The sequence below is a fragment of the Mobula hypostoma genome, chromosome 7, assembly GCF_963921235.1.
Source record: "Mobula hypostoma chromosome 7, sMobHyp1.1, whole genome shotgun sequence".
Taxonomy (NCBI): Eukaryota; Metazoa; Chordata; class Chondrichthyes; order Myliobatiformes; family Myliobatidae; genus Mobula; species Mobula hypostoma.
In genome coordinates, this window is record NC_086103.1 from 62,304,743 (window position 1) to 62,331,008 (window position 26,266).

Here is a 26,266-nt window from a genome sequence, read left to right on the forward strand (position 1 = left end):
AGATTAGTGGCTGCTGGTCAATCATTCATGCACAATGCAAACACAACAGTGAGAATCAATAACACCAACTGCACTCCGAATCTTAACAGAAATGTTGCTATGGGAGTTAAGCTTGATAATCAAGAACTGTCCTCTGATGCACAGAATGCAAGTCATAGCCTATGGAATCATTCAGGTCTTGTCAACTACATTTTTAATTTTATGCCAACAATTCAGAGCAGTTAAACTGACAGTGATATTTACTTCAAAAGTACTCAAAACATTCTCTTGTGCATTTGCACAATGAAAAAAGACCAGGACATGCTTTTATCTCTGAAGATTCTATTATTGCCATAAGTAGCAACAAAACATATTTGCATAGTAGCATCAGCATTGTCAACAAATAAAATTTGACATCACAAAATATTGGAAACACTCAGTGGAAAAAAAGCCTGTTTAACATTTCAGATCGAAGTTCTAGATCCAGATTATGCCTTTAACTACTTCTTATCTTCCATAATTAGCTGTAAAAGCAATGTAACAATTTGTTATTTAAAAGTCACATTTTGAAGGACACCTCAAAAAAGAAAGGCATAGGCAGTGGTGACAGAATCACAGGATTTAAAGGATTAGAGGGATGATCTAACTTGAAGTTGGAAGAATGCAGATTATTTAGGGACAAGATCAATGATGAAGAGTGGCAGGGTTTTGGGAGGGATCTAAAAAAAAAAGAATTTGAATTCTAAAACGAAAGCATTCCCAGCACAGGTCAGAGAGCACAGATGAACAGGACTTGGGGTCAGTTCCGATACGGGCAATTGAACTGTGAATAAATTGAATGCTCACGGATGCACAAGATGACAGAAGCAGATGCAAAGTTCTGGATCGAGTGCAGATGATTTGAGTGAGAGAAAGATCACAAGATGTTGCTGAAGGAAAATACTTGATATAGATACGTAATCAGAAGATCATCTTGTGGTCAAGGATGAAAGTTGTAAACCAACTGTTTCAGTGTCAGGTAGTTGCCAAGGAGAGGAAGGTGGTTAATTATTGTAGTGGGAACAAGTGATAAGTTGGCCTCTAAAAATTCAGTTGGATTCCTTCCTTTTCAAGACCTGACTATCAACAATATGAAAGGGACAGTGTAATATGAAAGTGCAGCACGGTAGCATAGTGGTTAGCACAACGCTTTACAGTATCAGTGACTCAGGTTCAATTCCCGCTGCCCCTAAAGAGTTTGTATGTTCTCCCCGTGGCTATGTTGGTTTCCTCTGGGTGCTCTGCTTTCTTTCCTCAGTCCGAAGATGTACGGGTTGGTAGGATAATTGGTCATTGTCAATTGCCCTGTGATTAGGCTTAGAATAAATCAGAGGATTGCTGGGCAGCATGGTTCGAAGGGCGAGAAGGGCCTATTCCAAGATGTATCTCAATATATAGAGAAACATGAATATAATCCAAGGAAAGTTATCCACAAGATATGATGAAGTTCGGCTACTAACCCCTCACTCCTTTTTGCTCATGTCTGAAAGGCATAATCAGGTGTCAGCCATGAATATCAAAGGACTGTTAGGGAGTCTTTGGCTTCCAATCTGCATAGAGTTTCTTTCTGAGTTTGAACACAATTAAGGATAAAATAGAATGGTGTTACCTCACTGCTTTCAAAATTTCCTGAAGGTCTCTTTTATGACAGGCAGCAACATGATTTTTATTCCTTTGTTTAATTCCTGTCACTGAAAGACTAGCTTCTGTGTAATCAGGACAGTCCTTCTCTGCCTTTAGCCACACTGAATTGCCTCCTCTGTGACTGCTAGATAAGATTTGTTCATACATTTATACTATTGTTTCAAACCTTATGATCCTTTCAGTTCTTGAACCAACTGGCACAATCGTAATCACCACAGTTTGGCAACACTACAACTACCTTATACTAAAATGGACTGATTTTTTTTGTTCTAATTGTCTGCTTTCTTGTAAGAATTGTGCATAATCTATGTTTAATGTATGTTTTCTTGTGTATGCTAATAGGACACTGTGTGCCTGTGATGCTGCTGCAAATAAGTTTTTCATTGCTCCTGTGCATAAAAGTGCATATGATAACAAACACAGATTTTTTTCAGTCTGTGAAACATATGAAACTGTGTTATCTAAAGGTGGTCAGCGTATAATTTGTAGTACCTTTAGGAAATTCCAGTTTCACAGAGGGTCCCAGCAAATGCTCTTCACAACTTGTGTCCTGGTCAGGTGATTGCAATTCAGACTGATGCTCCCATTTACCTAAAAAAAATGTTGAATACATGACTTTCTCACTTGCACCATGAATATTTACAGCTCTTACGTGAACCTAGGAGAAGGTAAGGTTATTTGTGAATATTGCATTTTTCATTAGCTTTTCCATCCACATGAACATTGCAGACTGAACAAAGTGCAGCCTTGAGGAAGATGCCTTTCATGATCTTCTGAATAGTACATCAGCAACGTAAAAAGGCCTTGATCTGTCAATGCTTTCAATTTTTCACCAGTCTCACATTGTCTTGATATTACTTGTTTTGTTTGCCCGAATGTTCTCAGTATGTAGGGGGTTGAAAAATGGGAACAAGATCCATAAAAGCAAGTTGGTATGCTCAGAATAGTGCCTGGGAATATTTTCTGTGCATAGGACTGTTTATGTTTACTGTATCAGGTCAGTCAGTCAGTGGGTGCCGTCCCGAATCCCGGGTTGGCGGCTATGCACCTCCATCTTCTTCGATCTTGCGCTCGTTTTCTGGCCTCAGCATAACTTAACCCAGTCCATTGCCTCACATTATCGTACCCAGTGGTTCGCTGCCTTCCTCTTTCCCTCTTTCCTTCTATCATCCCTTCCAATAACAATTTCTGCAGTCCATCACCTCTTAACAAATGCCCGGCATATTCCAGCTTCCTTTCCTGCACATTCTTCAGCAACTGCTTTTCTCTCCTCACTCTCTTCAACACTTCCATATTACTGACCTTCATCACCCATCTAATTTTCTGCATTCTCCTTAAACACCACATTTCAAATGCCTACAGTCATCTTTGCACTTCCTTGCATAAGCTCCACGATTCGACTCCATACAACAGACTGCTCTAGACGTAGCATTTCCAAATTCTACAATGCAGCCCAAAGTCCAACCTCTTGCCACAGCATGTCACTCACGCTCCAGAACGTTGATCTTGCAATCTCAATTCTTCGTCTCATTGCTGTAACACATTTCCCATCCTCTGTGACCATCTGTCCCAAGTACACAAACTTCTTGACTTGCTCTATGCCTACGCCGTTAATTTTGATACTGATTTTGGGGACTTCTTTCTTCCGTGACACTACCATCATCTTTGTCTTTGCAGCATTTATTTTCATTCCAAATCGTTCTCCTTCAGCATTTATCTTATCTACTACTCCGAGTAACTCGTCTTCAGTTTCGGCTAACAACACTGAATCATCTGCACACCTCAAGTTGTGCACTGTCACTCCACCAATTTGGACACCAGCTTCATCGTTCAACACCCTGAAGATTACCTCTGAGTAAATGTTAAATAATAAAGGGGAGATAATACAGCCCTGGCAAACACCTTTTTGGATCTCAACTTCCGGTGAATTCCCACCACTAGTTCTTATTACTGCCTTGTGATGCCAGTACAAACTTGCAATCTGTCGAACATCTTTCCCATCCAACCCCAATGAGTTCAGGCAATTGACCAGCTGTTCATGATTGACTCAGTCAAAAGCTTTTTCGTAATCCAGAAAGCACATGTAAATGTCTTTTTTTTTCTAGACCTCGTTCCACAATCATTCGCATATTGAAAATCCCTTCACGGGTACTCTTACCTGGTATAAATCCGCTCTGGCACTCATTAATTTCATTAAGAACTGTCCTTTTTATTCTGCTTAGAAGTATTAAAAACAAGATCTTGGAGGCATGACATATAAGACTTATAGTTCTAAAGTCTGAGCATTTCGTGCTCTTACTTTTCTTTGGGATCATGACAAACTCTGACACCACAAAATCTGTTGGCCTCTTTCCTGTTGAGTAGATTGTATTGCAAAACCTCGTGATCGCCTCAACTTCCGAGTCGCCAAGGCATTTCAACATTTCAGCTGTAATACCATCTACACCACAAACTTTACTAGTTTTTAACTTTCCAATCACTGCTCTTATTTCCGCTACCAAAATTTCTGGACCTTCCGTGTTCTTCTCACTCACTTGATCATTTCTAGCATCGTAGTACAATTCCCTAATATATTCCATCCATCTACTTTCCACGTTGTCATTCTCAAAGAGTATGTTCCCGTCCTTGTCTTGAATAATGCCAATCCTTGATTGTTCTTTCTTCCTGTTGGTCATCTCTGAAATCTCCCTGTGCATATCCCTTGAATGATGCAACATGTCCATGGTCTCTATCTTTTCACACCGTTTGATAAACCATTGTTCTTTAGCTTTTGCACATTCTGCTCTTATTTGTCGGTCCAATTCCTTGTACTTAGCTGTGTCCTTCTTGTGCTTCCTTCTCTCTTCCATGAGCTTCAGAACCTGTATCAGGTAGATCAGTGGAATGATTTTTTTCCACTTTATCCTCTTGACCAAATGTCCAAGAAGTAGTGAGGTTAAGGTCCCAGCACTTAGCACCTTCCATTTGTCATATTTGAGCAGAGCAATGGTAGTTATTAGAAAGCCAAAGGAAGTGTCCCTTTTCAAAAAATCCTTTCAGGCAGGGCCAGGCATGAATCATACCAAACAGAAGCTCTCACTTTGGCTACTAATTCAGTCAATTCAGTCAATCTGCAACAGCTCTACTTCAAAACGCTTCTTCATTTTGGTCAACTCAGTAACTGAATACTAAGTGCCACACAAAATAATTTACAGGAGTTTGCAGTGAAGGAATTAGATCACAAATTTCCATGAACAATCCCTTAAGCCCATTGAGAGACACACATCTGACTAGGAACTCTTCTTTAGTTATGTGCAGAAAGCTCACATAGTATGGCTTTGTATTCTATTCCCAATACTTAGTTGCATTAATTTTGATATTGCAAACAACAACAAATTTCTCCCTTTCCACCTCATGTTATGGTCTCACCATGATAAGGTCCATTATTTTTTTTCTCAATGATAACACGTTTGGAATCCTAATTTTCCCAGATAGTGAAAATCCTTGCATCAACAGGGTTAAGTTGATTAAAAACAATGTTCCTCAATAAATTTACATTTATTATGAAGTTCCAAAGCTTCAGACTGCAACCAGCAATCATGTAAAGTTATTGGTATGGAGACTTCCTGTCTGCTCTTACCTACTGCCATTTTATCTCCATGTGTAGATTCTCCGTCTGTTTCAACAGACTGGTTCTGCAGATCGGACCAATAACCAGAAGAGTTAAGAGATACAAAAGGGGATTCTTTCTCTGTAAGGAAATAAATAGTCACAATCAAAAAATATTTATTGCAAAAGCTAACTTTGACATTCCATTGAAGAGAACGGTCACAGAGTTATCAGAATGTAAATTGAGTGTCTGAGCTTTGCAGCCGTGATTTCATATAATAGCATCTTAACAATTTCAGCTAAATATAATTATCATTTTTAAACACAGGAACAGGATTTACTATCTCATTGTCATTCTCATCCTAATGATGGCTACTAAAAAACTTGAAGGTGGAAGTCAAGCTCAGTTTTCTAAATTAAATAGGAATTCCTATCAATTTTCTCTCATCTGTTATAAAACACAGATGTTGAGGTACAAATCCACATATTGTTCTCTATTACCAATTTTCAGTTGTAAGCCTAAGATTAATTACTCAAGAGCTCATTTTCCTTTAAGATTTACCTTCATCTGTGGGGCAGGAATGAACAAAGCCTGTGCTTGTCTGGTAGATAATTAGCTCCATAGATTTTCCTAGCCTGTGCACCAGTTGTTAGAAATTGTTTATTATTCTAGAGGGCAACGTCTGAGACATAGGTCTTACAAGCAGGATAAGTGAATACATTTCAGAAACCCAGTGAAGTTTAACAAAAAGTACAGTAAATAGTTCTGTTAGGCATTTTCCCATTTCATGAATTCAAGTTTATCAGTGATTTATGCTAGATATTTGCAGATAAAATGCAGCACAATTAAAACTCATTCAAATATTTCAAAACACTTGCTTAGGGAAAAAGAAATCAGCTGCAAGTGTATGAGGGGTGATTGATAAGTTCGTAGCCTAAGGTAGAAGGAGTCAATTTTAGAAAACCTAGCACATTTAGGTCATGAACTTATCAATCACCCCTCGTATATCCTGATCTGGAATATATACTGGATCCATTATCAAAGTCATTCTTGTGATTGTTTGTACATTATTTAATTGCAGTACATGCATATTGGTAGACAGAAAGTTCAACATACAGAACAGGTTGTGTCCAAATGGGCATGGACATACTTCATTAATGGAGATGGGAGGGGTTATGTTAATGAATAGTTTGGGACATTTTGGAATAATGCAGCTGCAGGGAATATATGATAAAGCACTTAGAAAGCCAAAGACTAATAGTAGGAAAAGAAATCAAAAAGGAATGGGATGGAAAACATGACTGAAAACTAGAATGGTATTTAAATACAAGTGTATCATGTGAGGCTGCAGCCCCATTGACATGCCAGGTAGACAAGTTGTCTCGTGGGCCTACAGTACAGTATTATGGCTTTGAAATGAGATCTGGGTTAAAAATAGATGAGTATATTTAATGAAATTGGTTTATTATCACATGCACTGAGATACAGTGAAAAACTGATTTGCATGCCTTCCAGTCTAGTTCATCACTTCAGTGCATTGAAGAAGGGCAAGAGAAAACAATAACAGAATGAAGGATAAAGTATCACAGTTGCAAAAAAAAAAGAGAAATCCAGGGTGACTCTGAAGGTGCAAGGCCACAACAAGGTAGATTGAGAAGTCGAAGCCATCTTATCATAGTAGGGAACTGTTCAATAGACATAACAGTGGGATAGAAGCTGTCCCTGAGCCTGCTTGTGTGTGCTTTCAGTCTTTTATCTTCTGCTGGAGGGGAAGGAGGAGAGGAGAAAATGTCTAGGGTGGGTGTTTTTTTTTTTGATTATGTTGGCTGCTTTACCAAGGCAGTGAGAAGTATAGATAGAGTCCATGGAGGGGAGGTTGGCATCTGTGACATGCTGAGCTATCCATTACTTTCAGTCCCAGGTAGAGTAGATGCCATACCAAGCCATGATAGATCCAGATAGGATGTTCTCTATGGTGCATCAATAAATATTGGTGAGGAGGTCAAAGGGGAGATACCAATTTTGTTTAGCCTCCTGAGGAGTAGAGATCAAGTGCACTTCGTTAGCCGTGGCATCTACATAGTTGGACCAAGGCAGATTATTGGTGATGTTCACCACAATGAAATTGAAGCTTTCAACCCTCTCAGCCTCAGCACCATGAAGTTAACAGGAGCATGTGTACTATTCTCTTTCTGTAATCAATGACCAGCTTTTTTGTGTTGCCGGGTCTAAAGAAAACATTGTTGTTATGACACCTTTCCACGTGCTGTCCAATTCTTTCCTATACCCTGAGAACAGAGCTGCGATGGTGCTAGAGAACAGCTTCTTCAAGCTCATTTGTGGTGACAGCTTAATTTCGACCTTTAATGTCTCTTATTTTCCATTGCAAGGTGGATGGAGTTCTGTCAGTGTCTGTGACCTGCAGCTGCACTCACTCTATGGATCTTTACGTTGCTGGTTCCCACTCCTGGCCATTGTTTGATATCGCAAGACCATAAGAAAAATTTAGACCATAAGACAAGGGAGCAGAAGTCAGCCATTCAGCCCATTGAGTCTGCTCCGCCATTTTATCATGAGCTGATCCATTCTCCCATTTAGTCCCACTCCCCTGCCTTCTTACCATAGCCTTTGATGCCCTGGCTACTCAGATACTTATCAATCTCTGCCTTAAATACACCCAATGACTTGGCCTCCACTGCTGCCCGTGGCAACAAATTCCACAGATTTACCACCCTCCGACTAAAAAAATTTCTTCGCATTTCTGTTCTGAGTCGGCGCTCTTCAATCCTTAAGTCATGCCTTCTCGTACTAGACTCCCCCACCATGGGAAACAACTTTGCCACATCCTCTCTGTCCATGACTTTCAACATTCGAAATGTTTCTATGAGATCTCCCCTCATTCTTCTAAACTCCAAGGAGTACAGTCCAAGAGCGGACAAACGTTCCTCATATGTTAAGCCTCTCATTCCCGGAATCATTCTAGTGAATCTTCTCTGTACTCTCTCCAACGTCAGCACATCCTTTCTTAAATAAGGAGACCAAAACTACCCACAATACTCCAAGTGAGGTCTCACCAGCGCCTTATAGAGCCTCAACATCACATCCCTGCTCCTATACTCTAGAAATGAATGCCAACGTTGCATTTGCCTTCTTCACTACCGACTCAACCTGGAGGTTAACCTTAAGGGTATCCCGTACAAGGACTCTCAAGTCCCGTTGCATCTCAGAACTTCAAATTTTTTCCCCATTTAAATAATAGTCTGTCCATTTATTTCTTCTGCCAAAGTGCATAACCATACACTTTCCAACATTGTATTTCATTTGCCACCTCTTTGCCCATTCTCCCAATCTATCCAAGTCTCTCTGCTGACTCTCTGTTTCCTCAGCACTACCAGCCCCTCCACCTATCTTCGTATCATCAGCAAACTTAGCCACAAAGCCATCTATTCCATAATCCGAATCATTGATGTACAATGTAAAAAGAAGCGGCCCCAACACGGACCCCTGTGGAACACCACTGGTAACCGGCAGCCAACCAGAATAGGATCTCATTATTCCCACTCTCTGTTTCCTGCCAATCAGCCAACGCTCTATCCACGTATGTAACTTTCCCATAACTCCATGTGCTCTTATCTTGTTAAGTTGCCTCATGTGTGGCACCTTGTCAAAGGCCTTCTTAAAATCCAAATATACAACATCCACTGCATCTCCCTTATCTCGCCTACTTATAATTTCCTCAAAAAATTGCAATAGGTTTGTCAGGCAGGATTTTCCTTTAAGGAATCCATGCTGAGTTCTGCCTATCTTGTCATATGCCTCCAGGTACTCTGTAACTCCATCCTTGACAATTGACTCCAACAACTTCCTAACCACCGATGTCAAGCTAACAGGCCTATAATTTCCTTTTTGCTTCCTTACCCCCCTCTTAAATAACGGAGTGACATTTGCAATCTTCCAGTCCTCTGGAACCATGTCAGAATCTATCGACTTTTGAAAGATCATTGCTAATGCCTCTGCAATCTCCACAGCTACTTCCTTCAGAACACGAGGGTGCATTCCATCTGGTCTGGGCGCAACCAAGAAGATTATCATGCCTTCGGGGTTCTGAGGCTGTCAGGAACAGTGGATCATTTGTCTTGGTACTCAGTGAATCATATTCTTTCTTTGTTTCTTTCCCTCTCTCTCTCTCTCGTTGGTGGGGGAAAGTTTGCTGCTGGCTCTCGAGTTGGAGAACTCAAGGAGGAAAAAAACAGCATATCTTAACACCATAATCAGTGAGTTATTTAGTTTTTACCTCCCTCTCGCTGAGTGACACCTCTCTGCTCCTTTATTAGGGAGAGAGCGAGAGCCTATGGTATGTCGAATTGTCGGGAGCATAATTAGTTTTAGTTGTACTACAGATCACGGTCTCTCTAGAGGACTTAGCTATTGCTTGCTTGGTGGGTGTAAGGTGCTGATGTTTTTTGCTGAAGTAAGCAGGGAACGGTTGATGCTTTGCTGCTGCTTGTGTGTGGGAAGTGGGGAGAAGGGAAGTGTGGGGTTCTAGTGTTTTTACTCTCACTCATTTCTGGGGTACTCTTCTGTTTTCATGGATGTCTGTGAAGAGCAAGAATTTCAGGTTGTATATTGTATATATTCTCTGATATTAAATGGAACTATTGAACTCATGATTATTTGAGATTCAGCCCACTCTGGTGTATTGGACCTGGAATCTTGCCAACAATGCACACACGTAAATTGGAGTTAGAGCAGAATCTGGCCATGTAGTCATGAGTACATAGGGAGTAAAGTAGGGACCACCAGTGTTGAGGATAATCATGGCAAAAGTTTTGGAGTGCACTCTTACTGAACTGTGGTCTGTTGGTCAAGAAGTCAAAGATCCATTTGCAAAGAGAGGTGTCATGTCCCAGGTCTAGGAGATTGCAATAAACCTGCTTTAGATTCTAGAAGCGAAAGAAGAGCTGTAGACAATAAACAATAGTCTAACAAGGGTGTCTTTCCTGTAGGGAGAAAGCCAGGGAGGTAGCATTTTCTACAGACCTGTTTTGGTGGTAGTTGATGAATGAAACTTTCCTGGCTATAATGTTTTCAGGAAAAAATATATAGGCATCTGTTAGTCTCGTGAGACCATGGATTTGCACCTTGGAAGGTTTCCAGGGCGCAGGCCTGGGCAAGGTTGTATGGAAGACCGGCAGTGCCCATGCTGCAAGTCTCCCCTCTCCACACCACCAATGTTGTCCAAGGGAAGGGCATTAGGACCCATACAGCTTGGTACCGGTGTCGTTGCAGAACAATGTGTGGTTAAGTGCCTTGCTGAAGTACACAACACGCTGCCTCAGCCAAAGCTCGAAGTAGCGACCTTCAGATCACTAGACGAACGCCTTAACTACTTGGCCACGGGCCAACACTCAAGAAAAATATGTATAGGAAAAAGATAGGAGCCAAGAAAGAGGATGGCTATACTGAGCTAAGATAAACTCCCAGAATTGGAAGGATATATTTGAAAGTTTTAATATTTTGAATGTTTAGAATGTGTTAATGTTTTAATGTAATGTATTAAGATTGTTGTTGGTTAGAGAGTATTACTCCAAGGATCTTATCCAAAATTGGATTCTTGCAGAAGTGTGCAAAATTGCAACAATTCCCCAGCATACATGCTGACAAGTATTGGAGATGCTTTTTATAGGTTCCTCAAGTCAAATTTCTGTATTGTACATTCGGCAACTGTGCTCTTATTTTAGTAGAATGAGCAAACTTTCAGCATCATGGATACATTGCGAACCAAAAGGTATGCTTTAAATGCAAAAATAGCAGACATGTTCTCAAACAATATGGTGCCAGTACTCACAATTGCACTCCAGATTTTTCAGTGTCCCAAATTGGGCACATATTCCCATGCCTTTCTATCTTGGAATTCTCTTCCCAATGCAACTGCTAAAACATCTTCCCGATAAGGAAGACAATACTTCTGGTTGAAATTGACTTCCACCTTTTTAGCGTATCTAGAAATGGGAAAGGATTGTATTTTCTGGTCCCTGAACTCCTCCATCCTGATCAAAAAGGCACAACAGCACCTTTATTTTCTGCGGAGCATGAAGAAAGCTCACCTCTGTCCCAGGATACTGACAGACTTTTACCGCTGTACCATTGAGAGCATACTCACCAACTGCATCTCAGTGTGGTATGGCAATTGTCCCGTATCGGACCGCAAAGCACTCCAGCGTGTGGTGAAAACTGCCCAGTGGATTATCGGCATCCAATTGCCCACCATTGAGAACATCTACCATAAACGCTGCCTGGGCAGGGCGAAAAGCATTATCAGGGTGTATCTCACCCTAACCATGGACTTTTTACTCTCCTCCCATCCGGTAGGCATTACAGGAGCCTCCACTCCCGCACCAGCAGGCACAGGAAGAGCTTCTTCCCTGAGGCTGTGACCCTGCTGAACCTCTCATCACAGCGCTAAGCAGTATTGCACCCATATTGTACTGTCTCAGTACTTTTATATTTGTGTGCTGTAGCACTTTGTTTTATTCGCAGTTATTTTGTAAATAACACTATTCTTTACATTTCTGGTCAGATGCTAAATGCATTTCATTGGCTTTGTATCTGTACTCAGCACAATGACAATAAAGTTGAATCTAATCTAATCTAACCTAATTTGGGCAAATTTTGCAATCTCTATTTAACAATATATCCTCTGATAAAAAGCAGGTATGAAATCTTCCAAGAGTGAGAAACGAGCTGAGGTTTGGCCAATTTAAGTGCTAGGCCAGATTGAAAGGCTCGGGGTTTCAGAGCTATTGGCAAGGGATGATCCAATGTTCAATCCGCTGCTTGGCAAGGTTTTCTCATCTCTGTGCTGAACAGAGGCTATGAACTGCAACTAATGGGCTCTTGGACCAGCTGCAGTGATGGCTGGCTTTGTGGCTATGAACTCACTTCTGTGAACTTTAATCTTGAACATTATTTGCTTACTTTTTATTGTTTGCACAATTTGTTCTTTTTTTGCACATTGGGTTGTTGACAGTCTTTTTAATGGGTTCTACAGGGTTTCTTTGTTTTGTCACTGCTTGTATGGAGATGAACCTCACGGCTGTATATAGGATACATACTCAAAAAATAAATCTACTATGAACTTTGAACATAAAATATTTCCAAAGGTCTTTCTTTGATTAATGATAATCCTCTAGCTGGGTGGGAATAGTTACTGGTATATAATTTTTATGCAATGCTATCATGATAAAGCCATTTCTCCCCTTCAACAAACTAAACATTTTTTCTTAAGACTGATTGATTCAGAATTTTCAGGTCATTCATTCTGAACAGATCTCAACTGGTACAACTCTAACCAAGGTCCAAACCAAGAAATGTTGAAATTATCAAAACAATAACCATATATTGGTCAAACTGCAAATAGTTTGGACAAGTAAGTTTATATAATAATCAGAAACATACTCAATGTGGATCAGGATATAACTTAAGCAAGCTAGTAATTATTGTTGAGAAAAACTTTATCTCATCTTGTGTATGTATTTATTTCTACTATCTGTAATTACACCTGGTCGTGCTGGCACACCTTAACATTGTCTCAGTTTACTGCTAAGCTTCCTGATATCCTTAAGTCATTGGATTGATTGCTCAGTGCAAGTTACTTCCATTTCACTGCCATTCGTTATTATTTTAAACTCATGAATTTCAGATACTTGAACAATGCTCCACATTTCACGGGCTTATCAAAATTTTATACAACAATACCACTCCCTGATAAAACAATGCAGCTTTTAAAACAATACTACTTAACTGACTCCTTTCAGAGTTTTTCAAGTAAAAGGCAACTTTTTAAATTGTATTTATTTGGAGATGCAGCTTGGAATAAGCCCTTCCAGCTCTTCGAGCCAAGATGTCCAGCAACCCCTGACTTAACCCTAACCTAGTTATGGGACAATTTACAATGACCAATTAATCTTCTAACCTACATCTTTGGACACTGGGAGGAAACTGTTGCACCCAGTGAAAACCCATGCATTCCACAGGAGGACATATAAACTCCTTACAGGGGATGCCAGATTTGAACTCTGAACTCTGCACCATGCCAACCACTAGGTTACTGTGACTTGTAATTTGTGAGAACTACACAAGCAACAACTTATTGCACAATAGAAATTACAGCTACACAGTTATACCATTGATCTCACCAAGAGCTTATATGGTTGCCAAATCTTATTATTTTATCCATACTTTCACTAAACCTTAAATGAGATAGACTTCTCTCAATACACTGAGGTCAAGAGAAAAACTGATTAAACATTAATATACTATTTTGCATTTTCTTGAATGTTTAAAATTTAGGGTGCTAAACAGTATAAGCTCGGAAAATCGGTTTTGAGAAGTGAAAATAACCTGCATCTGTTATCTCTAATGCCAGCAGGCTTTACTGCTTGATAATTTACAGGACTATTGCACACAGTTAGCACTAAGAATTTACACAAATATTGCACACAGGTAGCACTAAGGCATAGAAGAATAGCACTGTGTTATAGAAGGCAGGTTCTAACAATTGTCAATGCTGTGAACAATAGAAGAGTTATAATCCATTCATGGGACCCCAAACTCCTCTCTATGTAAACTCAAAGACAATGCAGAAAGCCACCACAATAAACTCCATAGTGAACCATTGGGTAGCCAGACTCATTCAGGTAACACTGCACAATTAATTAGGTCAGAGAACACATTTTCAGATGTATATCCCACCAGGTCCCTCATGCCTCAGTGCACTTTATCTCCACTCACCCTGCAACCCGCGCACCCCCCCCCCCATCCCCAACTATCTTCATCACACAGCATGCAAGCCCAACACTTATAGCTTTGACCAACACTGATACAGTTAGCTTACACCCATGGCAGGTACACACTGCCTGTTGGCCCACATCAGGATGCAATTGGAGGCAACAGCAGATGACTAGCAGGAGACAGGGACTCTGTACGACCTGCCTTTTAAAATAAACCAGTACAAAAGAAACCTTGTGAACACCTAGTTTGAAACACTCCTGCTTGGGGAAATTGAAGGGTATTCATCGTGTGGGTGAAAAGAAAACGTGGTTCTCAAGGTATAGCTATAGAGAAGCCAGATGGTGGACACAGTGGCAAGATGGAAGTTTAAGAGATCTTCACCATTTGTTCCATAGATAGAAAAAGTAGAGCGTTTTCTGGGAGGGGAAGATATTATCAAGGTCCTGAAAGAGGAAACAGAAGAGACAAACACAAAAGGATGATATTATTAATAGTAGTATGGTTAGAGGCTAATGAACTGTTGACTCATGGAAATTACTGATGATACAAAACATCTCTTTGGTGAACATTGTAATCTTTTCTCCCAAAGTGGATTCTCAGCAGAATTCCACGCAGGTGAAGGAAGGTGCAGCAGTATGTGGAAATAAATTATGGTTATTATGTATCAACATTGCAATAAACAGTCAAGATAATGCATATAATTACCATATTCCTAAAGTAACCAATAAAATGCAGTGCAAATTCTAAAGGTTTTCATGATTGCTCATTGTGAAACAGCCAATTTAAATGAATTAATAACGTATTCAAGTTTATTGGGTATGATGTTCCTTTAAATATACTTTGCACTTCTCACATATTCAAAGGCAAATATGAAAGTCAATTATCTTTTCACCTTTCAAATTTAGTGCACTGACTGTATTTCATTTCTTATCACTGGCAAACAGACTGAGATTACAAGAAGAGTAGATACCTCTCATTATGCACTTACTCTCAGAACACATGATGACAATGCATGAGTGAATTTGAAAACTGATGCAATTCTCAAGTCTTTCTAATTAAAACTGCAACTTTGTCTCAGTAAAGTACTCAAATCCTGCCTGAAAGAATTGCCATCCCAAGACTCACAGTTCATTTGTTTTCTGTGATATAGGCAAAATAATTTCATCCAAGTGACTGGACTCAATTACAATAGCTGATGGAGGGTACAATTTAGTCAATCACTACCCCCAAAATTTACCAGCTAATGTAATCATATGTCACAAAGTTTATTCCACAGTACTCTAATCACTCACCTTTCTCTTGCTTCCGGATATGCAAAACACACGGATTTACATCATCGATAAAAATATTAAACAAAACCACAATCATATTAAGATAAAATGATTTTAAAGCTAGGTATATCACTTGGTTTCTTTCCACTAGCTCACTCCCAATGTATCTTACATTCCTTTCAACCATATACACTGCCATGCTGATCATTAGTTTGAATCAGTTGCTTTGTGCCCCAAACTGTTTGCAACGTGATGACCTGGCAGCTTGCTTCAGTGATGTATATGGCTGAAGATGATCACATTCTCACACACACTGCCAAATGGCATTTGATTATCCACTGTTTATTGATTTCCCTCTGCTTGTGTAATCATAAAATGACTGTTGTTTTCAGGAAATGAATTCAGGATTTCCTCTTACTTGCTATGCAACTTTAGTACATAGATCTTCAACTGTCTGTATGTGATTAATTTTTTCCTACTGCTTCCACCTATCATGTTTTCAGAGTCAAGTCCTTGAATGTACAATAGGGACTATTCACAATGATTCAGCACAGTTTCTGTAGGCTTCAGATTCAAGATTGCAACACTGGACTTTTCATACTCAGGATCTCCACCCACATTTCATAGATCCTTTTGGCTCCTTGAAAAGACCATCATTAAATTAAAGCGTCAATGGATTACAATCAGTAAGGATAGGCAACAACACCTCTGCCATGATTATTCTTATATACTGGTGCTCCACAAGGTGTGTCCTCAGCCCACCCCGCCCCAAGTCACTCCCTATACACTCCTAACAGCATGGCCAGATTCTGCTCTAATACTATCTTCAAATTTTCAGATGATACCACCATAACACATTGTATCTCAAATACTGAAGGGTGGAAGCACAGGAAGGAAATAGAGTGCATAAAAAGTCAACATAAAAATAAGCGGTCAGAAAGAGGGTGCTGCACTTGTTCCTGTCTCTATCAATGCTGTTGAGGTCGAAGGGGTGGAGAGCTTCAAATTCCTAGGAGCGAACGTCACCAATAGTCTGTTCTGGTCCAACTATGTAGATGCCACGGCCAGGAAAGCTCACCAACACATCTACTTTCTCAGGACACTAAAGAAATTTGGCATGTCCCATTAACCTTTACTGATTTTTATCCAAGAACCACAGAAATCATTATTTTTAGATGCACAATGGGTTAGTATGACAACTGTTCTGCATGACAGCAAGAAACTGCAGAGAACTGTGGACACAAATCAACATATCAAGTACACCAGTCTCCTCGCTCTGGACTCTGTCTGTACCAGGGATTCCATGGACCCCTTGTTTAATGGAATTGCTCCATGGCATAAACAAAGGTTGAGAACTCCTGGTCGATACTTATTGCTGCATTTGTAAACCAGCTAGCATAAGCACCCTGGGCATTCTCTCTTCTCCCCTCTGCCATTGGGCAGATGATACCAAAAATAAAAAAAGCACATACCAGGAAAGCTAAAGCAGGGGGTCCCCAACCTTTATTGCATTGCGGATTGGTTTAATATTGATAATATTCTTGCGGACCGGGGTGGGGTGGGTAGGGTTGCCGACGGACAAGAGTAGCAGTCAAATAGGTTGAGTTTGCCCCGACAAAGACTACAATGACCATGAGGCCATGCGCGGGCACCAGTGCGCATGCACGTACATGTATCATGCCGAATTTTCTCTACACATTGTTTTTGGCGATTCTGTTGGTGGGGTGGTGTTAATCACGACCGGAATATAGGTGATAAATTGCTAATACACTCAATTTCGTTTCTAAAAGGGTTTATCTAATGAATTTAATATTAAACACACAGCGCATATTTTCCTCACATGAATATAGTGATAAGTCAATTATCAGGGGAGGACAGGGGAGCTTGAAGTAAGTATTGAACGAACCTTCGGTAGAAGTGGTAGAGGCAGGTTCGATATTATCACTTAATGAAAAATTGGATAGCTATATGGACAGGAAAGGAATGGAGAGTTATGGCTGAGTGCAGGTCGGTGGGACTAGCGTTCGGCACGGACTAGAAGGGCAGAGATGGCCTGTTTCCGTGCTGTAATTGTTCTATGGATATATAAGGAAGTCAATAGGATTGTAACATTTTAAGTAACGTTTGGATATTAAACACACAGCACATATTTTCCCCTTATGAACATATAAAATCATTGCAACACACCAATATCGCTGGATCAGTGGGAGCCCTGGGCTTGTTTTCCTGCAACAAGACGGTCCCATCGAAGGGTGATGGGAGACAGCGATTCTCGAACGGGGTTCCTTCCAGTCTATTCTGCAATTTAGTTTTTGTTGCTTTCATTGCAGAGATACGTTGGAAATAGAAGCAACGTTTTCAGTGCTTTCGTGGCTATCAGCCTTGACTTTGATTCAGAATGCCGGCAGAGATGTTATGTCAAACATACTTTTCATCCCGTCGTCATTTGCAAGTTCGAGGAGTTGATCTTCTTCCTGCACTGACATGGATGACACGCGGGCAATGACTGCGTGTGCGTTCAAGCTCAACCGTGGGCGTGACAGGGAATGAGGAAAGGTGCAGCTGACTCATATCGCCAAATCATATCGTTTCCTCGTGGCCCGGTAGCACATGCTTTGCGGCCTGGTGGTTGGGGACCGCTGAGCTAAAGGATACCTTCTAACCTGCTATTCTACGACTATTAGATAGTTGCCAAATATGATAAGATGGACTCTTGACTTCATAATCTACCTCTTTAAGAGCTTGCACCTTCTGTTTACATAAACTGTGTTTTCTCTGTAGCCGTTATGCTGCATTCATATTGTTTTGTGCTGTGTAATGGTCTGAACTGTATGAACAGTATGCAAAAGACTGTATCCCATTACAGGTAACAACAATAAACCAATTCTGGAAGGATATCAGACTTAACTTTCCACGAAAATAATCCAGGTGTTGTGCGCTACTTATGTGCAATACAATTCATGGGCAAAGTTGATCATTAGATGTATTTGCATCTAAGATGTACAGAGCAAAATGGTGAAACAAGTTATGCACTTCTGGAGCTGCTCTGGCCTATGGTCAGGCCACACTTAGATCCCCTCCAGTTCGCCTACCAGCCCTGACTAGGAGTTGAGGATGCCATTGTTTTCCTGCTGAACAGTGTCTACGCCCAACTGGGCAAGCCAGCGAGCACCGTGAGGGTCATGTTTTTTGACTTCTCTAGTGCGTTCAACACCACCCGCCCTGCTCTGCTGGGGGAGAAGCTGACAGCGATGCAGGTAGATGCTTCCCTGGATCCTTGATTACCTGACTGGCAGACCACAGTACGTGTGCTTGCAACACTGTGTGTCCGACAGAGTGATCAGCAGCACTGGGGCTCCACAGGGGATTGTCTTGTCTCCCTTTCTCTTCACCATTTACACCTCGGACTTCAACTACTGCACAGAGTCTTGTCATCTTCAGAAGTTTTCGGATGACTCTGCCATAGTTGGATGCATCAGCAAGGGAGATGAGGCTGAGTACAGGGCTGTGGTAGGAATCTTTGTCACATGGTGTGAGCAGAATTATCTGCAGCTTAATGTGAAAAAGACTAAGGAGCTGGTGGTAGACCTGAGGAGAGCTAAGGTACCGGAGACCCGTTTCCATCCAGGGGGTCAGTGTGGACATGGTGGAGGATTACAAATACGTGGGGATATGAATTGACAATAAACTGGACTGGTCAAAGAACACTGAGGCTGTCTACAAGAGGGGCCAGAGACGTCTCTATTTCCTGAGGAGACTGAGGTCCTTTAACATCTGCCGAACGATGCTGAGGATGTTCTAAGAGTCTGTGGTGGCCAGTGCTGTTTGCTGTTGTGTGCTGGGGCAGCAGGCTGAGGGTGGCAGACACCAACAGAATCAACAAACTCATTCGTAAGGCCAGTGATGTTGTGGGGATGGAACTGGACTCTCTGATGGTGGTGTCTGAAAAGAGGATGCTGTCCAAATTGCATGCCATCTTGGTCAATGTCTCCCATCCACTACATAATGTACTGGGTGGGCACAGGAGTACATTCAGCCAGAGACTCATTCCACCGAGATGCAACACTGAGCGTCATAGGAAGTCATTCCTGCCTGTGGCCATCAAACTTTACAACTCCTCCCTTGGAGGGTCAGATACCCTGAGCCAATAGGCTGGTCCTGGACTTATTTACTGGCATAATTTACATATTACTATTTAACTATTTATGGTTCTATTACTATTTATTATTTATGGTGCAACTGTAACGAAAACCAATTTCACCAGGGATTAATAAAGTATGACTATGACTATGACTATAGCCGTGGTGCATTGGTCACAAGGCACACAGCAGCATCATCAACTGTTACACCATGCACGTTTGACATTGTTGCTGCATCAGTCTTGGGTAAACAGACTGAGTCTCACCAGGAATGCAGTCCCAACAGAAGGCACTCTATAAATCCACAAAAGAATGCAAAACTCACATCTTATTCCTGAAGTCATACACACACCAACTTTGCTCATCAACATTAAAGGTCTGGGAATTATAATACCAACAAGTTGGACAGCAGGTACAAATGAAAACAACTTCACTCAACCCCATCCTTCTCCAGCTTTACCCTCCAGATAAAATGGGCATCGATTTGCTGCACAAAGCTGTTTAGTACAGATCTCTATTGTATAATAAAACTTCTGGCTGTTTAAAATATCCCAGATCATGGGCTTGATGTTTGCAAATTTACACACCTGGGCTTTACTTCTTGCTAATAATCTAATCATCAAGAGCTCATAATGTCAGTTTCTCCTTTCTTCCCAATATGTAGCACTTAGTCGAAACCCATCAATTATCATTTTGATCTAAACCAAATCTAGTTTTTTTCAGTTAGATACTGTAAAATGACACTAAACTACAACTAATTAAATTAAGTAGAATTGAAGATCAGGTGATGTGCTGTAGCTAAATGATGTGGGAGCTGGTGGACTACATTGTGGTTTCTGGTGATCACTTCTGTAGCAGGCATTGGTTGAAGGAACTCAGGTTCAAATTTGATGATCTAGAATCCAAGCTTCAAACACTGATGCGACAGGGAGGGGGAGAGTTAACTGGACACTGTTACAGGAGGCAGTCCCACCCATTAGATTAACTACTTCAAGTTCAGTCTGCAGTCAGTGACAATGGTGTGATTGTGTATGAGGGAGGTAGGGGGATCTAAGAGGTAGTGTGGAAGGAACCTCAGCCCTTGAGCTTGTCCAACAGGTTTGAGAATCTTTCTTCCTGTGTGTAAGGGAGTGGGGCATACGAAGGATGAGCAACCAAATAATGGTGCAATGGTTTAAGAAGCCATTCCTTAGGAATGAAAGAAAGACAAATGTAGTTGTAATTGGGGGTAGCATAGTTAAGGGATTAGGCAATTCTCTGTCACAAGGATTGCGAGTCCTGAACACTGTGTTGCCTGCCTAGTTCCCGGGTTCAAGTTATCTCTTATGACCAGCAGAGGGATTAGGAGTGAGAGGGGAAAGATCCAGTTGCCGTGGTCCATGTAGGTACCAATGACATAGGAAGAACAATGAGAGAAGTCCTGTTGAGGGAACTTGAGCAGCTAGGGATTAAATCAAAATGCAAAGCCAAAAATTTAGTATCTGGATTGTTTCCTGAGCCACATGCAAATAGGCACACGGTGAATAAGATCAGAGAACTAAATGCATGGTGTGGGGGAAGTGGGTTTGAATTTGTGGGACATCGGTAGTGCTGGGGAAGGAGAGAACATCCCAATGGGACAGGCTTCACCTGAGCCACAATGTGCCTAGGTTTTGGGTAGATTGCACAACTAGGTCTATTAAACTAAATAGTGGGTGGAGAGGGATGGGTTTAACAGTTCGGAAAAGTGAGGATAAAATAAAAGGGAGATCTTGATTAGGTTAGTATTGGGTCCCCTACTTTTCACATTGTACAGTATGTTAATAATCTGAATGACAGGACTGATGGATTGATGGCTTTGTGGCCAAGATTTCAGATGATACCAAGGTAGCTGGAGAAGCGAGTAGCATTGAGAAAGCAAGGAGTCTGCAGAAGGACTTAGTTTAGGAGAATTGGTAAAGAAGTGGAAGATAGAATATAGCATAGGGAAGGAAGCATATGGTCATGAAGTTTGGAAGAATAAATAAAGGCGTAGACTTTTCTAAACAGGGAGCAAAATCAGGAATTGGAGGTACAAAGGACTTGGTAGTGTTAGTGCAGGATTCCCTGAAGGATAATTTGCAGATTGAGCCAGTAATAGGGAAGGCAAATACAATGTTAGTATTCATTTCAAGTGGATTAGAATATAAAACCTCCAAGAGGACCATAACCTTATTGCAGTTTGGAGACTGTGTGGCTCAATGAACTGAAGAGCTGTGTTGACTGGAGTCAGGGCTTTATGCTTGTGCACTTGCTGGAGACTAGAAGATTGAGAGGAGAGCTCATTGAAAGCTACTGAATGTTGAAAGAATTAGAGTGGGCCTGGAGAGGATGTTTCCAGTAGTGAGAGAGTCTAGGACCATAAGGCACAGCCTCAGAATACAGGGATATCCCTTTAGAACAGAGATGAGGAGGAATATCTTTAGCCAGAGGGTGATGAATCCGCAGAGGTTAAGTCATTAGGTGTTGGCATGTGGCCAAGTGGTTAAGGTGTTTGTCTAGTGATTTGAAGGTCACTAGTTCGAGCCTTGGATGAGGCAGCGTGTGTGTCCTTCAGCAAGGTACTTAACCACACATTGCTCTGCGACGATACTGGTGCCAAGCTGTACGGGTCCTAATGCCCTTCCCTTGGACAACATCGGTGGTGTGGAGAAGGGAGACTTGCAGCATGGGCAACTGCCGGTCTTCCATACAACTTTGCCCAGGCCTGCGCTCTGGAAACCTTCCAAGGCGCAAATCCATGGTCTCATGAGACTAACGGATGCCTATAAGTCATTAGGTGTACTTAAAGGGGAAGTTGATAGGTTCTTGATTAGTAAGGGCATCAAAGATTATGGGGAGAAGACAGGAAATGGGGTTGAGAGGGAAAGTAAATCAGCTTTGATTGAATAGCAGAACAGACTTAAAGCGCCAAATGATCTAATTCCACTGTCATGTTTTATACATTGCTTTTCATTTTAAGCAGTTTCAATAGATATTTCCAGTCCAAAACTTTTCCTCAGTCTCTAATCAGGTTAACGTAGACCAAGATAATGTTTCCATATCATACTAAATTCAGATGAGAAAATGGATATGACTGACTATTTTACAAACTTTATTGAGTAACGACCATGGGAGATGAGTCCTATGGGCTCACATTATCAAATAAACAAAATGCAAGTCATAGTCTGCAGAGTAATTTACATCTTCCCATCCACATTTCAATTTGTACACCATCAATTGTTCTTTTATTCACTCAACTGATAGATATTTGACTTGCCTGTTGCAAAACTGCACATTTCTGCAAATCGTCATTTATATATAACTAATGTACCTATATTGTGCTTTCCACGACCTCAGAGGTTCCAATGCACATACAGATAGCAAAAGCTCCAACTTTGAATTTATAGCACACTTAAAAAAGGAATATACCCCAAAGGAGTTTGCCACTATTCAGGAAGATGAGTCACTTTTGCATTCTGAGCAATTTCCCCACAGTAGATAATGCATCAAATAGTTCAATTAGCACTACAGATCCTTTTAAAAACATAGGGGATGAGATGTTAATTAGGTTTTAACATTGTTCTCTGAGTGACCATCATCAGCTACTCCTGGGACACTTATTATTTTCATAGTTATTTTAGACTATGATGCCTACCAGGGGAAGGCCCACTACTTATTTCTCTCTAGATGCTTCTCTATCTCCCATGAAAACAATGCATACATCATTTCTGTGACCACATCTTATGATCAGCCCAAGCTAAGGTGCCCAAATACTTAAATAGACCAAACCCCAATCCCTTACTCACTGATCACTAAGACACACAAAATGCTGGAGGAATCCAGCAGGTCAGGCAGCATCTCTGGATTGGAATAAGTTGTCAAGGGTTTGGGTTGAGAGCCTTCTTCAGGATTGCAAATTAAAAGGGGAAATAACGAGCATACAAGGACGGCAGTGGGGGGAGGGGTGGTGAGTGGAGGGAGAGCTGCAGGGTGACATGTGGATCCAGTTGAGAGGAGCAGGTTAGGCAGGTGAGGACAGGGAAGTGGGAAAAGCAGCTGGGAGGTGCTAGGTGAAAGTGACTGCTGAAAAAGATGGAGTCTGATAGGAGAAAGCTAAAGGAAAGGAGGACAGGGGAGGTCAGAGTAGAGGACAGGGGAGGGGAGAGTGGAAAAGTATCAGGGCCAATGGGATTCAGGCGATCACAGGGGGAACAGAAGGGAATCATTACTGGAAGTTGGAAAAATCGATGTTCATCCTGTCAGATTGGAGACAACAAAGGTGAAATAAAAGAAGTTGTTCCTCTAATCTGTGTCTGGCTTCAGCTTGGCAGCAGAGGAGACCATGGACAGATTTGCTGGTGTGGAAATGGGAAGTTGAATTAAAATGGTTGGTCACTGGGAAATCCCATCTGTTACAATGGATGGAGCAAAGTTGCTCAATGGAACAATCCCCCAATCTGTACCAGGTCTAACTGATGTAGAGATGGCTGCACTGGGAGAACTAGGTGAAAAAAACACACAGCAAAGGACTCACAAGGTGGAGAACTGCCTTACCTGAAAAGACTGTTGAGGGACTTGAATGGCGGTGAGGTAAGTATATAATACTTAGTGTGGTTGCAGGGTTGAGTGTTGGAGGGGGTTCAGTAGGGAGGAATGAGTGGACAAGGGGGTCATGGAAGATCAATCCCTGCAGAAAGTAAACTAAAGGGGTGCTGCCAATACTGGAAATTCAGAGCAACACACAGAAAATGCTGGAGGGACTCAGGAAATGAGGCAGTATCTATAGATTTGCAGCATCTGCAGAATCTCTTGAGTCACTAATCATCAATTCATGATTCCAAACTCACAAATACTTGATTATTACTACTACCAGATTCTCCAAATCTCCCAACTTCTCACCCCATCTCCAGTCTTTGGCCAGCCAAATTGCAGAGACTCTCAAATAGATCTCTAATATATATCCTACCCATTGCTTCCATATATCTCCTATATCTGACCACCCACCCCAATGGCTGTTAGGCTACTGATGTCCAAAATGACTCTTTCTTGGATGCCAATCAAACCTCTAACTCATTTTGAACACACATGCAATGTTATGCAATGTCAGGGTAGTAATCTCAGGATTGCTGCCTGTGTTATGAGCTAACGAGCACAAGAATAGCATGATCAGGCATTTTAATGTGTGGCTGAGAGACTGGTGTAGGGGGCAGGGCTTCAGGTTCCTGGATCATTGGGGCCTCCTCTGGGGGTGGTACGACCTGTACTAAAAAGGATGGGTTACACCTGAACCCAAAGGGGTCCAATATCCTAGCAGGCTGTTCGGGAGGATTTAAACTAATTTGGCAGGGGGATAGAAACCGGAGTGATAGAGCTGTGGAAAGGGAAAACAGAAATAAATCAAAGATAGTGTGCAACAAAGATGATAGAAAGGAAAGGCAGGAGATGAGGCATAATCACAGCCAGTGGGATGAATTACAGGGCAATAGAGGTGTGGTGCAGTTAAAACAGATAGCAACAAATACTGGACTGAAAATGTTATATTTGAATGCATGCAGCATAAGAAATAAAACGGACTATCTTGAAATTTAGCTGCAGATTGGCAAGTATTATGTTGTGGCTATCTCTGAAACTTGGCTAAAGGATAGCTGCCATTGGGAGCTGAACGTCCAAGGACATACGGTGTATCGGAAAGATATGTTAGTAGGCAGAGGAGGAGGTGTGGCCCTGTGTATAAGAAATAATATTAAATCATTAGAAAGGGATGATATAGGATTGGAAGGTGTAGAGTCTCTATGGGTTGAGTTAAGAAATGGCAAGGGTAAAAGGATCCTAATGACAGGTGTACACAGGCCTCCAAACAGCAGCCAGGACGTAGATTACAAATTACAGCAGAACATAGAAAAGGCATGTCAGAGGGGCAATGTCATGATAATCATTGGGGATTTTAACATGAAAGTGGATTGAGAAAAGCAGGTCAGTACTGGAACTCAAGAGAGAAAATTTGTAGGATGTTTAAGGGATGACTTTTTAGAACAGCTTGTTGTTGAGCCCACTAAGGGATCAGCTGTGCTGGATTGAGTGTTGTGCAACGATCCGGAGGTGATAAGAGAGCTTAAGGTTAACGAACTCTTGGGGACCGGTGATCACAATATGATCGAATTCACTTTGAAATTTGAGACAGAGAAACTAAATTCCAGTGTGTCAGTGTTTCAGTAGAATAAAGGAAATTACAATGGTATGAGAGTGGAACTGGCAAAGGTTGACTAGAAAGAGACACTAGTAGGAAGGACAGCAGAGCAGCAATGGCTGGAGTTTCTGCGAAAAAATAGAGAAGTGCAAGCCAGATATATTCCAAACAAGAAGAAATTTTCAAATAAAAGAAAGACACTACTGTTGCTGACAAGTGAAGTCAGAGCCAAAATTAAAGCAAAAGAGAGAGCTGACAAGGAGGCCAAAGGATTGGGGAGCTTATAAAAACTTGCAGAATGAAACTAATAAGGTCGTTAGGAAAGAAAAGGTGAATTTTGAAAGGAAGCTGGCGACTAATATCAAAGAAGATACTAAAAGATCTTTTAAGCACAGTTGAAGTCTGAAGTTTACATACACCTTAGCCAAATACATTTAAACTCAGTTTTTCACAATTCCTGACATTTAATCCTAGAAAACATTCCCTGTCTTAGGTCAGTTAGGATGACTACTTTATTTTAAGAATGTGAAATGTCAGAATAATAGTAGAGAGAATGATTTATTTCAGCTTTTATTTCTTCCATCACGTTCCCAGTGGGTCAGAAGTTTACATACACTTTATTAGT

The 26,266-nt window shown here is 41.2% G+C and overlaps 1 protein-coding gene across 3 annotated transcripts in view; it reads right to left on the reverse strand.

Moving 5' to 3' along the window:
• Positions 1–26,266, reverse strand: part of sh3tc2 (SH3 domain and tetratricopeptide repeats 2) — a 121,399-nt gene that overhangs the window by 62,235 nt on the left and 32,898 nt on the right. For 2 of the 3 annotated variants that reach the window (XM_063053518.1, XM_063053517.1), the window contains exons 4-5: positions 5,282–5,392; positions 2,155–2,253 (exon numbers count right to left, since the gene is read on the reverse strand). In XM_063053518.1, coding sequence (XP_062909588.1) covers positions 2,155–2,253; positions 5,282–5,392 — 210 coding nt within the window. Of the gene's footprint in view, positions 1–2,154; positions 2,254–5,281; positions 5,393–11,414; positions 11,895–26,266 lie in introns of those variants that run through there. The other variant, XM_063053519.1, reaches the window with a different exon arrangement.